This window comes from Neomonachus schauinslandi, chromosome 11, assembly GCF_002201575.2.
Source record: "Neomonachus schauinslandi chromosome 11, ASM220157v2, whole genome shotgun sequence".
NCBI classification, from domain to species: Eukaryota; Metazoa; Chordata; class Mammalia; order Carnivora; family Phocidae; genus Neomonachus; species Neomonachus schauinslandi.
In genome coordinates, this window is record NC_058413.1 from 107,224,500 (window position 1) to 107,251,007 (window position 26,508).

The 26,508-nt window shown below is 45.0% G+C and overlaps 1 protein-coding gene across 1 annotated transcript; it reads right to left on the minus strand.

Annotated features, from left to right (window-relative positions):
- Positions 1–2,605: 2,605 nt before the first annotated feature.
- Positions 2,606–24,104, minus strand: AASDHPPT (aminoadipate-semialdehyde dehydrogenase-phosphopantetheinyl transferase). Its single transcript, XM_044919369.1, has 6 exons — positions 23,856–24,104; positions 22,345–22,570; positions 10,050–10,171; positions 9,052–9,213; positions 6,089–6,160; positions 2,606–4,461 (listed from the first exon to the last, which is right to left on the minus strand). The coding sequence occupies exons 1-6, from the start codon at positions 23,997–23,999 to the stop codon at positions 4,297–4,299; spliced, it is 891 nt and encodes a 296-aa protein (XP_044775304.1). The 5' UTR covers positions 24,000–24,104; the 3' UTR covers positions 2,606–4,296.
- Between the last annotated feature and the right edge of the window lie 2,404 nt (positions 24,105–26,508).

Below are 26,508 nucleotides of genomic sequence, written 5' to 3' on the forward strand. Positions count from 1 at the left end.
CCCTAATGGCCTCTCCCACTTGCAAAAGCCGACAAGGCAAGGGGACTCTGGTTACTACAGTGCAATAATGAACCTCTGGCGTACTGAGCGGGGTGAAGGGTGGACAGTGGGTTGGGGGGGCGCTTCCTGCTCATCCAACACGGGCAAGAGCCCAGGAAGGGCGAAGGAGCCACAGAAGAAAGTCCTGTGCTTACCACCACGTCCTCGCCTATTGCGCAAGGCCCAGGCCGTGGAGGGCCTTACCCCCGGCACGGGCACTCTCCTGAAGGTGCACTACGCTCAGCATTAGGCTCTCTCCACTTCTGCTTACATATTCCATAAATGCTATTTTCTTTTCTCACAAAGTTGGTTCCTTGCCCTTTCCACGAAAAATGACCCTAAAAGAACAGTGTACACTCCCAGGCAGGAAAATTCCTCTGAAGCCCTCCTTCGCCTCTTGCCTTAAGATGTGGGCAAGTTTGTTTGCTTCTCACAAATCTGTATTGCTTTTACTAAGAGTCTTTCCAAAACTTTAGATGGAAGGTGGGCAAGTGTAACTGTCAACACACCATCGCCCACCCCGAGAATTTCGGGTTCGGTGAGCTCGTTATTCCACATGGTTGCCACTTTTCAGTAACACCCAGAGATCCCATCCTGATGTTTCCATCCTAACAGGAAAATAGAGGATGTAAGTAGATGATGCACACTTCAGGAGTTAAGTGTATACAGTGACAAGTGGGAGAGCTTGTTCCTGGAGAGGGAAGGCCGAAGGGGTGGCGGGGGTGGGTGCTCTTCAGCTGCGTGTGTGTTGGCAGGGGATAATTTGAAGAAAATACGGCAAAGCTGTTAAACACAGGGCATTACTTCATGATACCAGCACAAGCTACCAATGAAGGACCCCGGCGACATCATCCCTGCCCCGGGACGGCTTGTTAAAACATTCACCGGCTACCACTGGGTTTTGTAGAGTGCAGTTCAGACTCTGAATCTAGCCTATCTCGTTCATATATCGAGTCCACTATTCCACGGATGCATGATTTTTAACAAGTTGCTTAACGTCACAGTACCTTTTACTCCATCTGTAAAATGGGGATGATACAACCTACTCCGTAAGGTTCTGAGGATTGCCTAGCTCGACACCTGGAAGCACTTCCCAAGGCAGTGAGCGGCTCTGTATGTGAATATCTTAAGACAAAGAAGTCACTTTACGTTAACTGGACATATGTCCAAAGACCTTTGCTAACCTCAAACCCACAAACTCTATGACGACGTATTAGGTCCCCCATAAAATGAAATTCTCTCTCCTTATCTCCCCTTTGAGTCCTAGCAGATGGAATTGTTTTCAGGCATATTTTTGATCAAAGATGCATGTACCTTCATACTTATGTATAAACCTATTTCGTTTTCAAGTTCAGATGGCAAATAGTTCAGCCAGTGAGGGGCTACCGAGTTACCCGAATCTAACTGGTTTCTGAGTTTGATACTGAGTAGTAAGGACAGTGATAAATTTAACTGAAATTTTTATCCACATCTGTTTGATCCCCGAGTTTTAAATTGCAAGGGGTATGTGAATATGCGCACATACCTACATAGATCCATTTTTCAAATCGATCCATCAGTTCCTATGCAGGAAACTACTAACAGAAACCAATGTACCTTGAGCAGTATGGCATAATGCAAATGATGATTCTGGACTCAGCAAAACACAGTTAAGAATCAACAGCACTGTGGTCCAGCCCAGCAGAGGATTCAACAGTTAGGAGGACCAAATACTGGGCTTCAGCGGCAAGAGGAATGTAGCATATCAGCAGCAGCTAAATCTCTTACATCACTCAGGGCATTGCCCCTTCCTCGTATAAAGTCTGGAAAAATGTACCTCCCGTGTCCCCGCTGTCCTTAGGTAGCTACTTGAGGATACGCTAAGACAGGAGACAGAGGAAACGGGAAACCAGGGAATCCGACAAAGGGGAAAGACAGGCAACCCCCGGGGACAGTGAGAGGCGATTTCAGGATGACGGCTCCAGCAGCCACAGAAGGGACCAATGCCAGGATGGACAAAACACATTGCCCCCGAAACGTTTCTTCGAGAAAATAGATAAAACTGAGAGTGCTGACACGTCTGAACATCTGGGGAAGATGTGCATACATCTAGCAGAGTCTGGGGTCGCATTAGCAGTAAGTACATAGAAAACTATGCAAACAAAGTCAACTGTGAACTCACGGAACCAAAAACGCCATACGGGGTGAGAGTAACATCACATCAGTCCGCTGTGCACAGCGTTCCATAATCTTCCGCATCAGTCAATAATGAGAGCCCTGAATTACAACGTAATTCTGCTGGGGGGAGAAGGGAGCAGGAAGGAAGCATCCAATGGGTTGAGAGCAGAGGAACAAGCTTGACACGGGATTAATGCCCATTCAAGTAGAAGCGACAGAAGCATGTTGTTGGAAGATACGGTAAAGGTAAAACAAAGAGCCTGCTCTGGGGGTAGGAAATCGGGGAATGAGGTCACGGGGGTGGTATTTTTCATTCAGAAAAACAAACCTGTGTAACTTTAAGAAACAGAAAAACAAAACATGAAATCTAGCACAGTGCCTAGCTCATAAAAATTCGCGGACGTTAACTGCTTTATTATCATGACAAGACAGATGACAGGTTTCCATTTCACCATCACATTCATGCTAGGGATAACAACGTTTCCTATTTCGGATGCTACTGATCTTTTAAAAACACATTATTTACTATGCTTGGGATATTTGGGCATGCTTAATAAAATTAAAAAATTATAAAACATTCCAATTTTTTTTACTAAGCAAAGTATCTAATTTTATACAATTTACACACAATTTTTAATTTTAGTAACAAAAACAATGAAATTATTTCACTTCTTGATATTTAACAAGACTTTAACTCCCCAAGACATGCACTACAGCCATAGAAGAGATTCTGTCATCGATAGGATGGTCTTGGCATCTTATATAATATGTTCCCACTTTAAGTCCTATTTGCTAAATTAAAACAGGCAAACACAATTAACAAGTGGTTCATAAGGAATAAAAACAGCCAAAAACAACACTGATGTATCAATCTCATTTGTAATTAAAGAGATACAAATTAAAAAAATAAGGCAAAGATTAAATTAAAAAAAGGGCTCATATGTACAGTTGAGCAGGGAGAACGCAGGTGGGGCGAAGGGCTGGTCACACCTAACACCAACTGGAAGCGTGAATTAAGGGGCCTCTCAGGAGCCGCCTGGCAATACTCATCACAGCCGTAAGAACGCTCAAGCCCTGTGAGCCGCTCGTAGAATTTGTGGTAAGGACCTAAGCAGGCATGTACTCACAATGTGGTTACGATGTGTAAAAGCCACAGACAATCCCAAGCCCGGCCGGGTGGGCAGTCGAGCGCCGCGGTGCACCTCGCTTGGGCCTCGGGCAGCGCGGTGGATGCCCCCCCGAGCCTGCGCCCCCAACCGCGCCTCGGCCTGTCCTTACCCAGAGTCCACTTCCCGCAGACTCAGGGATCTGAGTCAACAGGAACTGAGGAGAAACGCGGGGATCTGGGCAGGTCCTCTTCACGGACAGAAATGAGATGTGAGAGGAGAAATGGCCTTTGCGGCCTGTTCGGTACCATTCTACGAACGTGAGCTGAAGTTACAAGAGCAGCTCGTGTACGAGGGAGAGAAGCTGAAGGCAAAACCAGTAAACTGAGGCTCAGGCAAACCAAGTGTCCTCAAGGGCCCCTGGGCAGTGTGTGTGAGGCCAGGCGACTGAGGTTCGTTACGGTCGGGCACCGTCTGGTCTAAAGCATCCCGGTTCTAAGCACACGGCAGAAGCCTGTCGGGCCACAAACGCACGATGGCGACCAGAAGATGTGCACTTAGGACAACAAAAACATTACACAACACTACGGTTCCATAAAAAAAAGGTGTACTTATATGGATTCATTTGCCTACAAGAAGGTCTAGAAAGATACTTCGGGTTTTAGGAATCATGATCGCTGAAAGGTAAGAATTTAAATGTTTCCTCTTTGCATATCTGCATTTTCTACTCTTTTCGACAACAAGCACTTATCACTTTTAGGATCCCGCTACCTTTTCTACTCCTTGTGTCAATCAATCCAGTGCAACTGGGGGAAAGAAGAGGGACACATATTCTAGTGAGCTATCCTCAACCGACAGCCTGCTGTTTCTAATAGGAAAAGTTGTTTTTGAAAACTGGTTTTTGAAATAAAATTTGATACTATCAGGCATTTATTTTGTGAATACAGAAGATTACAAACAGTTTTCATTTTCCTTTGTTACTCAGGGAATCCTATCATGACTTCGTACCATTTCGTATTGGAATTTCTTCTGTGAAACAAAAACAGTCCCAAAATGAAGGATCTTCAGGGGTCATAGGAACAGCAGATGATATTAAATCATTAAAGGTGAGAATAGTAAACTGCCTCTGGGTTGGTTTAGAATCGTCTTCAGATGGAACCTAAAAGGGGAAAGAATAGATTACCTCATTGTTTTACTGCATATTCATCTTACAATCAATTTCGTAATTAGGAAAAGGAGAAATCCAGCCAAGTTATTACAGGTCAGTAATATTAAGTTATAACAGAGCAGGATTTTCTAGATAATTGTAATCACTCCAACATAACAAGTTAAGAAAAGTTAACCTGATCCTTGAACTTTTTTGGTACATAACCCATGGTATTTGTTTCAAACGTAGATTTCTGAGCCACACATCCAAAAATTCTGATGGATGAGTTAAAAGGATCCCCCAAATACGTCATTTTAATAAGCAGCTAGGTTTTTCTGATGAGGAGGGCCACAATGCAAACTTCTGAGAACTCTCTGGAGGGTAGATCTGATAAAGTCCCCATCGCCGCACAAGACACGCAGCACCTCTACGGGAAATGATTCACTCAACCCTCACGGTGAACACTGTCTCGTGTTCTCAGACAGAGCCCCAGTCCACACCTGAACCCAGTGGGGACCTTCTGTACCGTCCCATCTCCTCTGGGAGGGCAGGAGGTGGATTTCATACTGTGCTCTAACAAGGCCCAGGACGATTTTACCTGATTTACGTCTCACAACTATGCTGATGGTGTGGTTATCTCAATTTTATAGATGGGGAAACTGAGGCTCAGGAGGATCCAGCACTCCGTGCCAGCTCACACCCAGGTTACCATGGCAACCTTGGGCCTGGGAGCACGCCCGTCCTCGAGGGACAGAGAGCACACAACGCTCTGCAGTGAGGAGCTGAGACTTACCCACGAGGACAGGCAACCTGGGCCAGAACAGCTTCAGCTAACACCCCTTGTAACTAAGCCAGGAAGACATTAAATGCTCGGCTGATGGATCAAGAGCAGGGTCGGTGTACGGAGCTATTGTTCTAGAGGTAATGATGCACACAGACCAGTCATGCCATGGCGCCCCACACGGGCTCCTTAAAACAGGGACATGCACACAGCTCCGATTCGTCTAACACTACCGGGGATTCCTTAAAACATCATTTCTGCAGAATCACAACTATGTATAGGGAGGCTGAGCGTCCTTGACCGGGAGGGGGTTTTTGTTTCATTTACTCACGTAACAGTTAAGAGCAGAAGCAAGCAAACGCAGACTGTGACGGGGAGGACGGAGACCAGTGCTCTGCCCCACAGCCCCCAGGCGTGTGAGCCTGTAACTATGGGCGTAATTCGGGAGATTGCTACAAAAGGGGGAGGGCGTTCGACCTGCCAGGTGATGCCATTGCTCAACACCCATCAGCTGGTACCTTCCACCCAGCCCCAGTTCACCGGGAAGTAAACCCCTGTTAAGGGGACTAAGACTGGTTATCTTGAGCTTCTACTGAAACGTAAGTACTAGGACAGTACTATCAAAATGTCTTCTTTGTACTGTTCTTGAGTATGAAGAAACAGGTAACACGCTTTTAAAAAATTTCTCTGAAATCCCAGATGATCTTAAGAATTTGATAATGAAAAACACTTCTAAATCTATGATCTTAAACACCTCTAACCTGATAGAAACCAGATGACTGTTTCCATCAATAAAGAACAAACTCCACATTGATTCATGCGTTTTAGAAAAAAGTAAGAGAAATCTTAAAATCTTACAACCTGATGTCTAGATCCATCTGGTTTCCTAAGAGCCACTGCAACAAAATGGTGCTCGTCTATTTTGCTTTCCTGAAAAATAAAAGGTAGTTAATGACATCACTAAATGTGCAAACTCAGATGTACTTCTGTATTTTTCGATCTCCTTTCCCTCTCTCTCTGTATACACAGGCACGCACATACACCCCCCACTCCCCTCACCCATTTACGCCGTCACCTGGACACTCTCTCATGTACCCACATGAGTTAACAGCTTCAGTAAATTTACACGGAAAGAAGAGTTAAATCTACTGCCTGTACTAAAGTGTTTGTGACTGAATCCAGTAAAGTCCCTTTACAGCCCTTCCCCACCAGAGCCCACCGAGGGTCAAAGCCTGCTTTCAGTTGTCCTGTCTTGCTAGCCTTTGTGTCTTTCATGACAGTATTTTAAAAACATACGATCCACCTCCGTCCCTCCTTTTTGTAACAGAACATTGCACATTTCTGGTGGGTCTGATTACGCATTTTCGGCCAGAAAACGACCTAGATGGACAGTCCTATCTGGCCGCACATCGAGATAGTCCTTGGCCATCACTGGTGTTTATTTTGGATGTACTTCAGGTGCACATGTAAAAACCTCAGACCGCAACCCTGGTTTGTACGCATTTCATGAACTACAGCCCCTGGGAACTCCGTGGAAACTCACAGGTAAGCCTGAAAGAACACGCAGTTTTCTGTCTTCCGCTACGTCTGAAACAACGGGGATGGGGCCTAGAATAGGATATTGAGGCAGTTACCTCAATATCTTTACAAACTATTAAAAACTATTAAAACCACCCAAACTATTAAAGTTTCCAATGAAAAGCCACCTTACTAAGGCATTACTTCGTAAGATACCAGTTTGAAACAGGAAACTACAATCAGAAATAGGATACTCGTAACTTCACACCTTAAGGTACCCAAATTAGCAAAAAAATAAATGAGATTCACTAAGGACAGGTATATTTAAAAGAAAAAAAAAGTAGCTGAGTATCAGAAGACTTAACAGGTCAAACGTGTTTCCCTTTAACTAAAAGCAGGCTCACAATATTTGTTATTATAGACAAAACTGCCCTTTTTGATACATGGTCTTCCATTTTTCACACTGAATATACTGATCACGTGCCCATCACAGTGCAGACACGTTTCGGCTGCAACCACTTCTACAAAACCACTCAGGTGGCGAGTTCTGTGGTGTCTGCATCTGAGCGGAATGTCAGGAGGCGTGGGCACCCGCCAGTGTGCACTCCGCCCGTCCGCTGAAGCACCAGGACGCCCTGCTCCACCTACCCACACACCTGCCCTGCCGGAAGCCACAACTCAGTACACTGGTCACACAATAAAGCTCCCCCATCTCCTCTGACCTCATCGGCACCACGTAAATAGGAAATATGACAGCAAATACGAAGAAACCACTTCCCAATGAATGACTCAGTCACGGCACATCCACACTCAACGGATCACTGTGAGGGGAGGGACTCTGCCGTTAAGTCCTTTCTGTCAAGGACAACGCATATAATAAATGTCAGTTGAAACAAAAAAAATGAAACCAGCAACTTAGCTACTTAAACGACGTTCATTCAGTGCTACTGAATTTAAGATTTAACTTCTAAGACTTCCTAAATTTTCAAGACTTTCCTAAGCTCATAACTTTTATCCATAACATTTTTGTGAATACCAGAACTTCCCTATAATCTCCAGCAAGCCAAAAGGGGGCACGAACATTTTGTCTTTTTAGGATAGTTTAGCGTTAGATTACGAAGATTAATCTGCTTCAGTGAGAGCACATGTTATTTTCTTAGTTACATAACCCATCTTATAAACAAAGTTTAAGCTATAACTTAAAATTCTTAAATTTTACAATTTTTTTTTCAATGGCAAAGCTGAAAATATATCTGTCCTAAATATTAACATTTCTACTTCTTTAAGCACTTTCCTTTCAATGCAAAGAATTTCTATTTCCTCTAACCTCATCATTGGAACTTTTTGGTGGTGACCTTCCTAACAGCAACTGGTTATGGAAACTGAGAGCTTATAAAAAAGGATATCCCTCTTGACCTAACATTTCATTTTTCTAAAGCATTATTTTTCCAGGTGTGAGATACAATATTCAGGTAAGTAGAAAGTCCTCTGTATTTGTTACAATAAATAATGGATTCTTGATTATGTCCAAGCTAGCATTTTCAGTCTATAATAAACTGAGCCGGGTCATATAGAAAGGAAAAAGTAAAAGATAAAAAATTTCTGAGTTTTCGGGGCGCCTGGGTGGCTCAGTCGTTAAGCGTCTGCCTTCGGCTCAGGTCATGATCCCAGGGTCCTGGGATCAAGCCCCGCATCGGGCTCCTTGCTCAGTGGGAAGCCTGCTTCTCCCTCTCCCACTCCCCCTGCTTGTGTTCCCTCTCTCGCTGTGTCTCTGTCTGTCAAATAAATAAATAAAATCTTTAAAAAAAAAGAATTTCTGAGTTTTCTAGCCTCGAATTCTAGCTATTTCTGAGGCCCGGTGACATGAATCACTCTAATAGCCTATAATACTGTATTTTTGGCTTAAATGAGTTTGTGTTGGGTTTCTCTCTCTAGCGACCACTAATTGCTAGTGACAGAGACCAAAGACAAAGACCAAATCTTTAACCTGGCCAATTATGGCCACATGATCGTGGTCGTCTAACCTGGACTCCGTCAAACCCCTCATCAGGAGACACAGTGGCCGCCTCTGGCTGTTCAAGAACAGGGCCACCTTCCCTTCCCATTTTACTGAACTCACTGTGACTTAGCTTTCAGGCGTCAGCCTAAATGCCATATGCTCTCAGTATCCCTGACCCCCTCAGAGCACCAACAGTGGGCTCCAGCTGCGTCTTGTCTCAGCGACCAGACCCCAAACCCATCTCACAGACACGCACACAACATGGGGATTCTTATAGTTAGAGCAAGTGTGGTAAATTTCTTACTTCAAATGCCCATTCTTTTTCTTCTTCCCCATCCAGGAACAAACGTGTTTCCTTATAAACTTGGCCAATATCCAGATTTAATGGGGATATATCGAATTCAAGCCGTTGCAATTCAAAGCCTAGTCCAACACCAATGGCTTTTATGAAGCTTTCTTTCAGTGCCTAAAATACAGAGATATTTTCTATTACAGCATTCAGCAGGCAAATCTCTTCATAAACTCTACAAGCCCAGTGCAACTGGAGTTTTAACTCTGCTACATTAGGGCTATAAATTCTTACTATTCTGGGGGGCACCTGGGTGGCTCAGTTGGCTGAACATCTGCCTCTGGCTCAGGTCATGATCCTAGAATCCCGGGCTCAGTGGGGAGTTTGCTTCTACCCCCTCCCCCCCCCCCCCGGGCTCATGCTCTCTCTCTCTCGCACTCTCTCAAATAAATAAAATCTTAAAAAAACAAAAAGCCAAATAAAATTATTACTGTTTTTATACCTGCTGCAGGACAGAGACAAACCAGATGTGTGATCTCAGGATTAGTCATTCAATCCCCCGGTGCCTCCACTCCATCAGGAGTAACATGAGATACCCACAGGACCTTCCTCACAGCACTGTCAGGATAATTACATGAACTACCCTATGGAGAGCATGCGTCTCCTGGCACGTAGTAAATATCACACTAGTGTTTGTTAAGTAAGGCCTCATGAGTATGAGTACCTTTGAAAACAGAAACACTAAATATTATTTATAAATAATGATAAATAAGAGGTTTTGTTTTAGCCTTAGAGCAACCTGCTAACTGAGCACTGAATATACATTCAATCCTCCTACATGTGATCATGATGTAACAATGATACACAAAAATCATGAAGTTCCCAAGTAATCACCCATCTACTTCAAACACTCTAAGAACTACTGGGTAACCAAAGGACTTTTGCTCCCATTTTTAGTGAAGCTAATGGATTATCCTAGACTTTTTACTCTCAAAATTAGAAAGAAATTATACCCAATTCCTGTAAAACATGTCCAGTTGAGTCCATTCATCCTTAAAGCTTCTGATTGTTTCCCATTCTTTGTTGGTGAACTTTCTTTTCATAATATGAAAGAATTCTGGAATTGAACCACGACCTGCCAATTGAGGAAATACAGAATTAAAAATAGCTGTTCTATTACCGAAACGGTTAAAAACCACAGACAGAAAGCTACAGGCCACCTTCTTTTTTAATATAATCACAATAGTCCTAAACAAAATGTCAGCAAATCAAAGCTGGGAATTAAAATAACACTCAGTGACCAGCAGGGGTTAGCCCAGAAACAGAAGCATAGTTTAAAAGAAATCGTGAAATTCTGTGGATTATTAAATAATTAAGGGAAAAAACCACATATGGTTATATCAATAGATGCCTTCTGAAAATCTGATACCATTTAGCAGCCAAAAGTGGTATAAATTCTAAGTAACTAGGAGGAAATTTCCTATATGTGGCAGAGTATCAGAAATCCACAACACTCTTAAGACAGATACTCCCTGGGATTTACAGTTTTACTTTGCTACAGAACAGGGAAAAAAAAAAAAAAAGGCAATTTCTTTACTATAAGTTTTTGAGAACCGGTAGAAAGTTGAGGATCAAAGTTGAGGATCGTTTTTTTGTTTTTATTCTAAGTTACCACTTTGCAAAATTAACATATGCTTATTTCCTTCAAAATGATGGTCTCTCAACATGTTTCCTAATTTGACATCTCCAAATAAAAACAGATTTTAATTTGTCTTTTCAGGGATGTTCCTGTGAAATAAGCTCATTTTAAAAAAACTGAGACCCAGCCCTAGCACCTCTGTTCCACAAAGTATTACAGAGCATTCTAAACAGAGATAATAAATAAAGTAACTCAATCCAATTTTCAGAATCAAGAGCTAAGATGCAAATTAAAAATACAAGATAGGCCTTTCATATTCTATTTTTCCAAAATCTAACTATGCTGTTTATCTTTACCACTGAGCAGGTTGTTTCTATCATCATTCATTTAGTTACTGTACAAATATACAGATTATGTATAAACACTACACAAACATGTATCTAGAACTAATGGTTACAAACGTCAGTCCCGGTTCCTGGCCTCACACAGACCCCAAAAGCCTAGCTGGGCCACCAGAGAGCCTGGCCCAAGGGAGATGAACCACAAACACTTACTATAGGAATAAATGAACTTAACCACTATCTGGTTACTTCCCAATGCCCTACTGTCCTATGTCCTTCATTCATGACTGCATTATTTTGCAGAAATACTGCCTCCTCTTTAAGGCAGTCCCTCTGAAGATCATGTTAACATAGCATATCTACTGTAACTCCAATTCCCATTTCCAAAATACCCAACTCTAAAATCTGACGTGCCCAACTGGCTGACTACCACTCCTGAAGCAACAAACCCCACCACCACCATACTCTCTATGGGCATTAGAAGCTTGTCTGGGGAAAAAAGATGTCAAATCCCTCTACTGAACGATTTACTGGCATTTTATCGCTATCTCACCCTGCGAGGATTCAACGGTTAGGGCTCCTATGAGGATCACTCACTCTGAAAACACCCAAGTGCTGGATGCCAGGGACAGACAATGAGCAGAACAGACCTGTCCTCACAGGGGCTTACAGTCCCCCTACAGGAACCAACCACCACTCCCATATTTCTGTCACGGGTAGAACATATTAAAGCCAGTTCTTCCACACGACTGTTTATGATTCCCCTACCAGTTCCACTTCAACAGAGTCAAGAGTCTCTTGTTTAGCCAGGAAGTATTTCTGATGACCCTACAATGAGTGAAAGGTGGTCCTTTACAGATCAAGACAAACATTCTCATTTATTTTCAAGTTCATCAGACTCATTTAATTCATCTGTCTACTCCCTGGCACTGTATTCTTCTCAAGAGAGAAGAATACATCTCAACACATTTTATGAACCCAACTAGTATTTACTGTTTCTATCTATCCATATTGTTAAAAGACTATTACTTCCTAAAAGTAACCCAGCAAAGCTACAAAGTCATTCCATGCAAAGCACTGAAATAGTAAACTGATCTGGGAGTCCTGGGGTAGGAGGTTCTTCTTCAGGCCATGGACCTCTTACTCTCTGACACCTTCCTTAAGCCCCTGAATAAAAACGGTCTTGTCAAAAAGCAAGCAGAACTAATACATGCTGGCTTGAGAAATAACACACTGAAGACGGCAGGCCTGCAAAAGTGACAAGAGTAAACCTGGAGATTTTAAATCCTGGGAGCATTGCTATCTGCATAAATCATCACCTGTTTCCTCTTCAACAGATCCTGGCACAGAACAATAACAATGGGGAGAAAAGCTACCTTGGATTTGGAAGACGGCACTGCACATTTTGAGCAGAACTGCAGCTTTAATGGAACCCTACCCAAAAAGTCGTATTTAAAAATATATGCCTGTTGTCATCTAGAGTGTCATTTTGTTTGCTGGTTTCTTCATAACCTTCAAAAAGTCTTCTGATTTTTTAACTAAATAAGATAGGGCAATCAAGGAAAAAAAATCTAAATATGCATGCTAATAAAAAACGAACTGATTAACAAAAAGCAATCTAGCACAATCACTGAAAGCAATCACAAACTGATTATGTACAGCTAAAAAAGTATCTAATATGAGTGTTTTCATATACTTCTGAGAGCATTTTATCCATTCCACAAAATAAGAGATTTGACAGCAACAGGAAAAGAGGGGTTTGTAAATATTCAGCCAAAGCACAACAGCGCCACGGTGTGGTACTATGGTGGAAATACACAGAGGGGACTAGTCTGTGAGGTAGTCTATCTAGGAAACTGGAATTTAAAGAAAAAAAAATACCAGTAGGAAATACCCGAACAACAGATCTGTCCCTCAAACTATCTGAAGGCAGCACAATTATCAGCCATATAATCTGGCAAATCCTCCTAATACAGTCTTTGATTTAATCATCCTACTAGATGTTTAAGAGCTTATATATATAGATAAAATTACTCAAAAACTTATATTGTTCTAGACTAACCAAGTTTACAGAAACCAGATCCCCGCTATTGTAGCTTAATCTTTGGGAAAAGCAGGATTAGATCTTAACTAAGTGTTCTACAATGATCAACTACTCAAGACCCCAGAGCAACCGGGAAGTTCATTAAACACACAGTCACAACCAACAACGAAATCATTTAAAGTAAGGGCTCTGACTGCTGTTGCAAGCCTATGAAAAAAAATCCTACTGGTGCCCCAGCGTCAAAGCCCACCGACATCAACCTGTCCCCCAAACAAGGTCACCAGTGTGCATCTACACCAGCATCTCAGGTAAAGTTCACCTTTCTGCCTTAAAGAAAAGGGATCCGTTATTTTAGGGGGAAGCAGTGTCCAACTGTGCGCCTCAGAATAACAACATTTAGCTTTTGACCGTAAGTCACGTTAAAAATTCTAGTAGTGTCATTTTCTAAATACTGGATTACATATATTCCTGCTTCCACGGGAAGGGACAGATTTCTAAAATTTGCATTAGTAGGTACACAATAATGTATGATTTACCAGCTCACCTGTTTGGGAATTCATCCAGATATAAACCCAGAATAAAGAAAAACTGTGCGAGCGACTCCTACTGGGTTTCACAAGCTGGTGCGCAAAGCATCTCGCAGCCTACGGACAACAGACGTGCTGTGGAGCAGAAGCCCTGGTCCGAAAGGCAGCCACCTGGGCTGCAAGCCCCTCGCACCAGCAGCCCTGAACCCTAGCTGCTGTTTCTGTAAGTGCTCATTTGTCAACACACACGTGCCAACACACAGGCAGGGAACAGGCCTACAGAGCGAGCACAGGATTCCATGGCTGTAAACGTGCTACCCTTCAAGACGAGGGAAGGATCCTGAAGGCATGGTCGAGGGGCAGGAGGATGGGGCCGCCCCAGGGACCAGGACACAGAGCGTGGAAACACCGAGGACTATTCCCAGACCTTGAAACCTTAGGTCATCTGCCCGGCTGGGCTGCACACTTGCTTGGGACCCATGCCTCCCTTTTATCTTCCAACTTCTCCCTTTTGAAATGGGAATGTCTATCCTATGCCTGTTCCACCAATGAGTCACAGGAGGAGATGGTTTGTTTTCTAGTTTAACAAGTTCACTGAAGAAAGAGGAATTCTGCCCCACCAGGGAGCATACCCAGTCTCACCTCTACCTGAGTTAGATCACTCAAATGATGAGATTTGGAACTCTGAGTTGACGATGTTCAGAAGAGATTTTGGAGTCAGATGGAATATGCTAAGACTTGGAGAGGCGGGGAAGGGATGACTTTATTTTGTATGTGGGAAGGACACAGAAACTGGGGAAGGCAGGAGACAGAAGATGGACTGTACCGGGTTGAACAGGGTCTCCCAAAATTCATGCTCACCCAGACCCTAGGAAATGTAACCTTATGTGTATAGTCTGCAAACATAATCAAGTCAAGATGAGGTCACACTGGATCAGAGCAAGCCCCGCATCCAATGACTGGTGTCTTTATGAGGGGAAACACGAAGAAGACACACGCGGGGAGAGAGAGACTGTAGGAGAGAAGCCTCGTGAAGATGAAGGTAAAACCAAAGTGAAGTAGCTCCAAGCCAAGGGATACCAAGGACTGCCAGGGCACCAGGAAGAGGCAACGAGGGATTTGTCCCCGGAACAAGAGAGGGGGCGCGACCCTGTCAACAGGCTGACTGACTCGTGGCCTTCAGAACGTAATCAACTCCTGTCGCTGCTGCTGCAAGACAGGAGTCTGTAGCCTCAGCGCCACGCCCGGAGCCAAACGTCCACATCCGGCCTCCATCACCTCTTTACGGGCATTTACGTAGCATCTCGGTGGGGTTTCTAAAGCCTCGGAAGGGGACAGAGAGTCGGGGAGACTAAGCGTGCGCACGGCCGGGCCTGCAACTCTTCAGGCCGCAGCGGACTGAAGCTCCGACCCCGCCGTGCGCGCCGTGCTGAGTGTGGGTCCTCTGTCCTGAGCTCGTCCCTTCACCAAGTGAGTCCGGCCGGCTTTGCCCATCGATACGTCCAAGCGTTTTACATATTAACAGTGTTAACCTCTGTCCACCAAGTTTGCCACAGATACATTCCCATATTTGTGAGAGAGAAGACTGAACATGAAATCAGTCACGTCTGCTGACCTCGCGCTTCCTTCCGACCTCGTAAGCTCAACAGGAATCCTTCCTCCAGACGTCCGACGAAGCAGACACCTCCCCTGCGCACTAGAACTGTTAGGAACCTAAATCTAATTTTGCCGTACAGCCTAAGACGGGATCCAGCGGCTTTCTCGTGACTTCAATCATTAAAAAAGTGAATGTGTTACCGTCTTTCTCTTTGCTGGCTCTGTAAATTACCCCTAATACAGCGTTTCCCAAACATTAATACGTCTGCCACTCACCCGAGAAACTGCTGAAATACAGAATCCTGGCTGTACTCTCAGAAATTCTGTGCCAGTAGGTCTAGGGTGGTTTCAAGGAGTCTGCGTTTTTAAGAAGCATCTGGCTGGTGGTAGTATCCTGACCCGTTTTAGAACCACCATTCTACACATATAACAGCAGCAACTACCACAACCACCTTAGAGCGAACATTTATTAGGTCCTTAATTCCGGGCACTTTCCAGGTTTATGCCTTCATCCACCCAGCACTGGTGGTGGTAGAACAGCTCAGCCATCAGGATGTAAAACATAACACAAACATAAATTCTAGAGGAATGAAAGATTTAAGTGTAAAAATAAAATTGCAATTTTAGAACAAAATCTAATAGACTCTACTCTATGGGTAGAGTAAATCTTTTATCAATTTAATTATTTTTCCAAACAAGACAGAATTCAGAACTTATCAAGGAAAAGATAGGTGTATTTAATTTAAAAATAAAATTCATATGGCCAAAAATATAACTAAATTTAAAATATAAGTATATAATAGAATGGGAAAAATTCAACAAATTCAGTCAAAAAACTGTTAATATCCATAACGTATAAAGATCTTTTATGCAAGGATTAGAAAGTACAGATACGTAGTTTATACAAAAAACAAATTCAAATAGTCAATAGGCTATTACTCTCATGATTAATGTACCATTTAATAAATGATCTTTATCCACTGAACTACTTTATGTAAATACTGGGCTCATCAAAAAAAATGAAATCTTGCCATTTGCAACAACATGGATGCAACTAGAGGGTATTATGCTAAGCGAAATAAGTCAAATCACAGAAAGACAATTATCTTATGATCTCACTGGTATGAGGAATTTGAGAACAAGGCAGAGGATCATAGGGGAAGGGAGGGGAAAATGAAACAAGATGAAACCAGAGAGGGAGACAAACCATAAGAGACTCTTAATCTCAGGAAACAAACTGAGGGTTGCTGGAGTGGAGGGGGGTGGGAGGGATGGGGTGGCTGGGTGATGGACACTGGGGAGGGTATGTACTATGGTGAGTGCTGTGAATTGTGTAAGACTGATGAATCATGGACCTGTACCCCTGAAACAAATAATACATTATATGTTAATAAAAAAAAAATAGTGGGCTCTAACTCTTAACCCTCTTAGCGGTCTATTCTTCTGCTGACACCATGCTTTTGTTTACAACGCCTAACATAGTTGCAAAGAATGGTAAAGCCAGGCCCTCTCACTGTATTTTTCATACTCTTATCAGTTGCTCCATAAAAACGTTAAATTCATTTAACCCAGTTCCATAGAATTTTTCATATATTTTTGTACTTGCAAATCCTTAAACAGCTATCAATAAAATCTAGTACTGAGAGGCAGTGGCTAAATATGTGGGCTTTGTATCATGGGTACAAATCCATGATCATCTACTTTTGAGCTGTCATCTTGGGCCAGTGTCTTATTCTAATCTTTTTTTTTTTTTTTTTTAAGACGAGATTATTTGAGAGAGAGAGAGAGAGAAAGAGAGAGAGGGCATGAGCACACACACAAAAAGGAGGGGAAGAAGAGAGAGGGAGAGAGAATCTCAAGCAGACTCCAAGCCGAGTGCAGAGCCAGACGCGGGGCTGGATCTCACGACCCTGAGATCATGACCTGAGCCAAAACCAAGAGTCAGATACTCAACCAACTGAGCCAGCGAGACGCCCCTGTCTTACTCTGTTCTATAAAATAAAAAGAGTACTTACATCCTAGGCTTAAGCAGATGAAGGTAACGCATATGAGGCTCTAACACAGGGCTACGAAGAGGAAATGCTCAGTAAACACTGGTTCTCCACTGCGTACCCAACTCAAATCCTCTGTGCAGTGAAGACCCGCCCCGCACCCAGGCAGGGGGAAAACTCCTTGCCGGCAAAGACCGGCTTTCCAGGGAGGAGTTCAGAGTACAGAAGAAGAGTGACTTATTTAAGGTACTTGCAGGCTCTATGTCTCCAAGCTTAAAAAGAAAAATGCTTTAAGCACATCCTGCAGAACGCAGGTCCAGCCAACAGAGACCAGTGTACACAGAGAGAACAGTGGAACAGACTGTACCAGCAACAAGGGTGAAAGCCGAACCCAAGAAAAGGGGAGGTGAAGGAGAGAAGCAGCGGGGAGATACATGGATGGTGAGGAGGCAATCTCAAAGGAAGAACTATTTGTAATCGTAACTCACTGATGAGAACGGTTTATATTCCAACTAGAATCTCAGATGAAAAGCATTTTCCATTGTGGCTGTTACTCATTTTTTCATTTTTCAACAAACACTTTCAGCAAAACCCAGAACTCCGATCATCCGTACATGCAATAAATATTTAGGGAGCACCTGCTCTATGCTCCTCTCTCTGCTAAGTACCAGATCCGCGGCGGCAAAGACAAACAAGCATGGTTCCTGACCTTCTCTCGTGTGGGAGAACAGACGATAATCCAGTAACGAAGTTACAGTCACAAATGAGAAGGCCCGCGAAGGGTCAGAAAGTCTTCTCTCAGGAGGTACTGGCTACTTCTCATCCTTCAGGTCTCAGCCACTCAAGAAAAGGGGGGTGGAGAAGAACAGGCAGAAGGGAGGACTCTGAACAGGAAAATGTTTGCTACACTCGAGGTAATAAAAGATGAGTGTGGACAGAAGACAGTGAGCAAAGAGAGCAACCAGAAATGTGAAAAGAGAGGTAAATGAGTTCAAGACAACAGGGTCATGTTAAGGGGATTGGATTTTATTAAGAACCGACCCAAGAGTTTTCAGAAAACTGCTGTATTTTTTTTTTTTTTAGATTTTACTTATTTATTTGAGAGAGAGAGCATGCAAAAGCAGGGGGAGGAGCAGAGGAAGAGGGAGCAGACCCCCCACTGAGCAGGGAGCCCGACGCGGGGCTTGATCCCAGGACCCTGGGACCATGACCCGAGCCGAAGGCAGATGCCCAACCAACTGAGCCACCCACGCGCCCCTGCTGTAGGTATTTTTATAGACCACTGTCCTCTGTACAGAGAAATGTACTGCCTGGGTGGGGACAAAAGTGAAAAGGGGGAACTAATTGTAATAATGCAGGGAACAGTGTGATGGAAGGAGACAGGTAGACTCTACCACCTTCCCAGCTTATAAGACCACCTCCCATTTTGTACTTAATTCACGGAGCAGCTGTTCTAGAAAGCAGGTCTTTGTCAGTCATTTCAAAGCTGTTAAATTGGTATCAAATCTCAAACTATCGAGTTATTCTGTCCTGCCAATTAATATCCAGCCACATTTATAATACAAATGGAAATCTGAAAATGTAAAATCATGGGAAAAATTTATTTTGGTCTTTTCCCAAATTTAAATCATAATTTTTACACTATATCTATCTGATTTGCCTTATTTTAAAAATATGAGAACAAAATTAAACAATTCATAAAACTATCTTTTTTTTTATACTTACAACTCCAAGTCTTTAACGCTGGATAAAAATTAGAAAATGAAGGAAAAGCCAATTTCCCAATGGGGTAGCAAACTATAATGATGCCCTACAAAAGCACTTCCGCCAGGGGTGGGAAAGGTACTGCGCTGGCACCTTCCTTACACCAGGGACCCCAGTATCTTCTAGACCCCCTTCTCCGGACACTCATTTATTGAGCACCAACCAGGCATGAGTTACTTTGGTGTAAAGCTCTTTTCTCCATCAGGCAGAGAATCAAGTGGTAGGTGTAGCAATCTGCCCAACTGGGGGCATCTGGCTGGAAGGGACCCGGAGCCCCCAGACCCAACAGCTGTCCCCACTGCCCTGCCACGGCAGGCCTGGGGAAGCTGGGAGAGCGAGGGCAACCATCTGCACCCACCAGAAGGAAAGACTCCGCAAGTCCCTACGTGACGCTCGCGTGGACACGAGGGGAATGGACGACAGAAGGAGAACCGAGCCTTTCAAGGCACCCGCCATCCCCAAAGGCCGACTCCATCTTGAGAGCGGACAATCCAGTAACGGTGTCCGACACAGGCATAAAGCTGCACCCTCCATCACTCGGCAACTTGCCCCAGTTACTTGGACAAGCCGAGCAATCAGATGAATCTTCAGCAAAGTAAAACAGTTTCTACTCCGCCCCACCCCGAGTGATGAAACTGTGTGCATTCATACTTCAGAAATGAGTGACAAAATCATGATACTAGTAACAAGTGGAAAAGATCTCTTCCCCGTGTGAGATGTTACCAACCGCTCTTTGGCAATGACGCAAAGAGTAGCAGAAGGCCTGGACACTGAGACCAGCCAAATAAGATCAGACAAAAAAGGTGGGGGGGGGGAGCTCTAATAAAATATAATGAACAGGACACTGAGCTTTCAATTTTTGCTCAATTATCTTACCAACGATTAAAAGTTTCAATTAGTAATTACTTGTTTATCCAGTACTGACCATAAGCCAACATTGTCCATGAAGCCAACTGGTAATAAAATCTGTCTCACAGGCCTAATTTCAAGGCAGGTATCAACCCGATGAGTCAGCCATCACTGTGTAATTGTGCTGACTGCCCTGGAAGGACCAGTGGCCTCTCAGGTAATTTCTGATTTTTGGAATAAGGACAAAAGGAAGCTATGAAAGCATATAGGCTCATTCCCATGCTCACCTTTTCTGAAAAGCTTTTTTTTTTTTTTTTTAAGATTTTATCTATTTATTTGAGAGAGAAAAAATAAGCAGGCGGAGAGACAGAGGGAGAAGCAGGCTCCCCGCCGAGCAGGGCTCAATCCCAGGACCCCAGGATCATGACCCGAGCCGAAGGCAGACAGATGCTTAACTGACTGAGCCACCCAGGTGCCCCTAGAATAAGCTATGATCCTGATGAAAACCAGATCCTCTCGAAGAGAAAAACACATGTGCATATTCACATGAAATGCAGTAAACAATATTAGGGGGTTAAAAAAGTGCCTTGATGCTTACCCAGGGATTTTTGGGTCAAGAGTCTCCATTATTGGGGTGCCTGGGTAGCTCAGTCGTTAAGCGTCTGCCTTCAGCTCAGGTCATGATCCCAGGGTCCTGGGATCGAGCCCCGCATCGGGCTCCCTGCTCAGTGGGAAGCCTGCTTCTCCCTCTCCCACTCCCCCTGCTGTGTTCCCTCTCTTCCTGTCTCTCTCTCTCTGTGTCAAATAAATAAATAAATAAATCTTAAAAAAAAATTACTGCAGGGCGCCTGGGTGGCTCAGTCATTAAACGTCTGCCTTCGGCTCAGGTCATGATCCCAGGTTCCTGGGATCGAGCCCCGCGTCGGGCTCCCTGCTCGGCGGGAAGCCTGCTTCTCCCTCTCCCGCTCCCCCTGCTTGTGTTCCTGCTCTTGCTATCTCTGTCCCTGTCAAATAAATAAATAAAATCTTTAAAAAAAAAGAGTCTCCATTATTACTAGGAGAGCTTCCCGAGGAAAGTTAAGAACAGGGCTCTAATGGAGAGGTTTATGAGCAGGTCAGAAAAAAAAGGAAATGGTGGGAAAATGCGAGTAAATGCACTGACAGCAACAGTGAGAGAGGAGATTCACAGCCATACTCTGAAGCCTCACGGCAGCAGCACAGGGCACAGCTTCATTCATCTGACAAAATATTTAGTGGACACTGGTGTCACAAATTAGGGGGCTAAGACATGGGACAGCTACCAAGCTTGGAAGGATCTCACAGCTCCTGCTCTCGTGTGGCTTATAAGGCCCACGGGAAAGACAATCAGGTGCCCCAGGAAGTCATTAGGGGCTGAGGTAGGTCACTGGAATGAAGGAAACTTATTTCATGAGAGCCTACAACTAAAGAACCTAGCTATGACAGAGGGATCACGAAGCCTTCCCTAAAGTACATCGTTATCTCTGCAGAAATAGGGGTGGGGGTGAAGCTAACACAAATCTTCCAGACTAAGGGCAACAGAAGGTTCTGTGGTGGAGCCAGCGGGGAGATTCGCAAGTCACACTCTGAAATTAGGAAGATGCTGGTTCTCTTCTTAGCCTGTTCCTTACCTCCTGATAAGAATACTAGCTCATTCATTAAGGGGCGGCTGGAACAATTAAATCAGACAATTTACTTACAGCACTTGGCAAAATGCGCTGACACAGAGTAAGTGCTCACTAAATGTGAGCGATGACGAAAATTATAGAGTAGTGAAGAGAACCTGCGCTCTAGTAAAATTGCCTGGGTACACTCAACCCCACAATCAATGTAAACAGTTCCTAAAGCCACCAATTATGAATTTCTAAAGCAAAATACAAGCAACTTAAATATTTTACTAACTGCCTGCTCTTCATTTTCACTAATGTAAATGCGCTGCAAAGAGCTGTATTTAGATACAGCACAAATACATGTTATCTATCTACCTAAGGACTATGATATACTTCACCATTGAGATTTTTTTTTTTTTAAGTAAAACAACTTCCTGATGAATTTCAGAAAATACTCGAGTGAAACAAAGTTCTTACAGTATAATTACTATGTTTTCCCGAACAGAATGCTCTTCAAAATTGACTGTTGAGTTCAGTTCTGTTTAATGTTATTTAAATAAAAGACAGCTATATAAAAATTGTTCTTTACAAAATTTAACAAACTTGGAAAACAGTTTCAAATTTAGTCTTATTTAACAAGCTGAGGTATAATCCAAAATGAAAACCTTCATCTTTTCACTTTGCCTCTAGGCAAAGCATTACATGCATCCCCAGTAACGGAGAATCTTTCCTTTACACAGAAGTCTACTGATGTTCAAGGAAGAAGGGAAATACACCCTTTTCAGATACAAGCTCTCTCAGATACACCACCGTTGAGTACTGAGCACATTTTTCCTAAGCTTAAGTATCTATAATACATCTCCTGGCCTGAGATTTCTGAACAGATAAGAACTGAGAAAACAAGACACATGCAACAAATGCAACATTACCTGGAAAACTAGTCTTCATTACATCAATTCCAACTTGTAGCTCAGGTTCAGCAGCAAGCACGGCATAGTCCCCTTGATGAGAGACATTAAAGTTGAAATTGGGGTAGGGATTCAAGGAGTCTTTTGCAAGAACTGGTTTTCCCTTTGCAGTTCTTTGCAAACGAATATTATTCCAAGGGATATTCAATTTCTCGGCAACTAATTTCCTTATCATCAGACGACCAGCCTGTTAAGTAAAACATGTGGTATGTATTAATGTCTACTAAACATTCAGATACCCTGCCTGTAACATACATAGTCTATTTTTGTGGTTTCTAGAATAAATTCATTTTTAAGTGTTTAAAAGTATGTAAGTACTAAACTCACTGTACTAAGATTTAAGCAATGCTTAGGGAGGTAGAAGAAAAACTTAAAGTCCCTCTTTATCAATTCCCTCCCCTCAACCAATGTTGACAATCCTGCCTCCTTCTGATCTTCTAAGTATCTGAATAGCTTTTCATTTAGTTATGCTTTTTTTTTTTTTAACGTAGACATACTTGAGATCCTACTATATGGAGTACCGCACCATGCCTAAGCTTTGCAACTTGCAAGTGCTGGGGATTATTTCATGTCTGTACATGTACATGAGTCTGGCCTGCCCCCTGTTAACGGTAGTACAGTATTTCACATCCAGATACTCCCCCGATGGACTATTCCCCTACTACCGTCCTTTTAGGCTGCCTCTAGGTTAGCTGCTATAAAAAATTTCCCAGTGAACAGCCCCGTTGTACCCACATCTTTGTGCGTCTGTCCAGGTGTTTCTAGATCCCATACACCCGTCGCTCAGCTTCAGTAATTAGCAATGCATGACTTGTTTCACGTATACTCCTTCCACCGTCCCGCTTCCGTTAATTATTGAGAAACAAATCGCTAAAATCATGCGAAAATACCCAAGGGTATGAAATGACAAGGTCTGTAGTAGTTCATGAAATATCCTTCAGGGGTTTTCCCCTTCCATTCTACCATCGACTTTAGAACCTGCATTACTTTGAATTACACGATTCCTTACGAACTATAAAAAGAAAGTTAAAAACAAATTCCCCACCAGGCCTGCCAAACGCTACTGGTCCACACTCAAACGACAGGTGCTCCCGTGCGGGGGCCCGTCCGAGAAACGGCGGTCTCGAACTGATGGTCCCCAGAGGCTATCTCGAACTGCCTCTGAAGCAGCGGGGATTCCGCAGCGCAACCTCCCCTTTGTTGCTTCAAAACGCGCTCCCCACAGCCAGCACCGCCCCTGACAACGCGCTCCCCAAGCCTCGCAGTCGGGCCGCTCCTCCCGCGCAGGCCTCTTCCCGCGACCCGGGCCCCGCCGCCGCGCGCGGACGCCGCGCACCTGCAGGGGGCCCCGGGAGGGGGAGGGGCCGCCGCCGCCGCCGCCGCCGCCGCCGCCGCGACACACAAAGGCGCCGGGCACCGCCTCCCCCGCGGCCGCGGCCCCGGCTCTCCGCACCCCGGACCCGGAGCAGTACCATGGCGGCCTTAGCGTCCCGGGCGAAGACGAACTGGCCAATGCGCTCCTTCTCCTCGGGCTGGATCGACCGCACCGCCAGCAGCCACTCCGCGCGGCTGGGCAGCCAGGCGCCGCACGAAAAGGCCCAGCGCACGCCCTCCATGGCCGGCTCGACGCGGGACCGCCGGGCGGGCGAGCGCACGCGCGGCAGGGCAGCTCGCCGCCACTGGGCTCGGAGGGCGCGGACGCGGCGTGGCCCCGCCCCCTCCTTCCCGGCGTCGGGGCGGAGGGGGCGGAGCGGACGGCGGCGCGCACGACGCCCCGCCCGCCGGGGCGCTCGCTTCCCGGGCCCGGCCGCCGTCTCTGGGACAGATCGGCTAGGGGCGGAGACGGGGGCCCGCCTCTGCGCTCCGCGCTCTGCGACAGCTCGTGACGTCACGCGGGGCGGGGCCTCGGGGGCAGGGGGAGGGACCAAGGCCGAGAGCCCCGTAGTTACGCCAGTCACGCTCGGAGAAGCGCTAACGGGACAGCGGTCCAGGCCAATCGCAGTCAGGCCTGCGGAGCAGCGAGGCCAGGGTGGAGACTTCGGAGACTGCAGTTGCAGGTGGGTGAGCTCTGGGGTCTGAGGGAGGAGTGGGATGGCGGCGCCTGGTGCTGGGGGGCCCGCGGAGGAGGGGACCCCCGGGGCTTCGGCCGCCGCTCGATCGTCCGTGTGCGGGGGCGGGGAGGGGTGGCGGCGGCGGGGAGCTCGGCGCTCGGGGCCCCCGGAGCTGTGCCCCGCGGCGGCCCCGACCTGCCCTCCGCGCCGGCCCCGGGAGCCCTCGCTGCGGCCGTGCGGCGGCCCGGGACGCGGCGGAGCGCGCTTGGCTCAGCAGCCTTCCCCGGGGGCTCGGTGCCTTTGCTCGGTTGTTTTCCCAGGCCTGACCGAGGGCCGTCTGGATGCCTCGGGGGGCTCTGGGGGACCCTGGGGGGCTCTTCTGGGGAAGCCCTCGTGACCAGAGCCCCTGCGGGTACTGGCCTCTGCAGAGCCATGGCAGTGCCCAACTTTGCGGGAGAGGAAATGCCATCCGCTGACATTAGCTGGCCCCTCCGTCCTCTGGCGGCCGGGGCACGCGGCCGAGGGCCAGCAGGAGTAAGTCACACATCGATCTAAGGGTTATTTCCACCCTCTTTACCATGGCTTCTAGTCTGTTTTCATCTGTGCTTGTTTCCGTTAACTTCCTCATATCATGATCCCCTTCCAGTCCTTTGCAGGTAGGTGGGATTTTGAACACACAGCGCACACGTAACACAAATTAGTGTCTGGATAGATCAACTTGGGTAATACTTACCAAAAGCCTGTGTCAGGGGCCCTGTGTAAGATCTGCTTGCCACCTGCAGAGAGCTTACAATCTGGCAAGGCCAAGAGAACATGTACCAAAAACCCGCAGCAAGTGAAAATGGGAAGGTACGTAAAGTATAAGCATCTACTAATACTCGTATCACCGATGATCCCAACTCCGTTCTCCACTTTTAACTTTATGTATCTGAGCATCGTATGATAACTTCGCCATTCTTGTCTTTTTGAACTGATTTTTCTAATTTCACTCCATTTTCTGTTTCCAAAACACTTCCAGGTACATTGTCACGTGTTCTGTGCAGTAGTAATTATTGTTACTGATGGAGAATCCGAGATAAGAGAGAAATTTGTGGAATTACTTCAGCACAGGGTTAGGCATAGTTCATTCTTGTAGCACTGAAGTAAGCTCTGTGTATTCTGTGTGGAGCCTCGTAGACAGATGATGTGGTGGCCATTCATACTTGTTCCCTCTGCCTAGAATATTCTCTCCTCCAGTCATCACATTTCTTGTTCCTCTGTGTCATTCAGGTCTCGGCTCAAATGTCATACCTAAGAGAATGTCTCTGTACAAGAAGTCTAAAAAAGCTCACTCTCCCCACTCCCTTCCATCCCTGGTACTAGTGGACATTCTTTTTAGGTTTGTTTAACGGAATCCCCTTCCTTGTCTACTTTGTAAATCTTACTTGTCCCTTAAGGCTTAGGGCAAACCTGACCTTTTCTTAAGGACAACCCCAGAGTATGTTTTTTAATATTCTCTATTTAATTCATTTGGCAACTATTCTTATACTGCCTTATGACATCTATTATCCCGAATTATTTGTATGTGTGTTACCTTGCAAATTAGAATGTAAACTACTTGAGAGGGAACTTAATGCATACCTTACCTTTTACAAAGAGTATACAAATGTTTTGATGAACTTTTACAATAGATTTTACTCCTTTTATAAGCTAACATTGGTATTTATATTCTGTCTACCTTTACTTGCCTCAGTTTTTTTCCTTAAGGAAATATAAAGTGTGCTAACTATATTCAGTAAGCCCAAACATTTTATTATGATATTTTTTATTGCATTGGTCAGGGGAAAAAGAGGACTGAAGTGTTAGATGTTCAGCAAGCTTGTGAGTGATAGTCATCTTGCCAGCTCCTGATCTGTCGCTTCTTAGTGAATTCTGAGCAATCTGTGTTCTTTTTCCAGTTCCACCACCAGCTATCTGTGTGACTTTGGGTAAATCACATAATCTCTCCCAGGTTTCAATTTCAGTGGAAAAGCATCAGATGAAATCCTCTTAAGTTTTATTGATTTGTGGGGGGGGGGGGGGGGGTGGGAGGAAG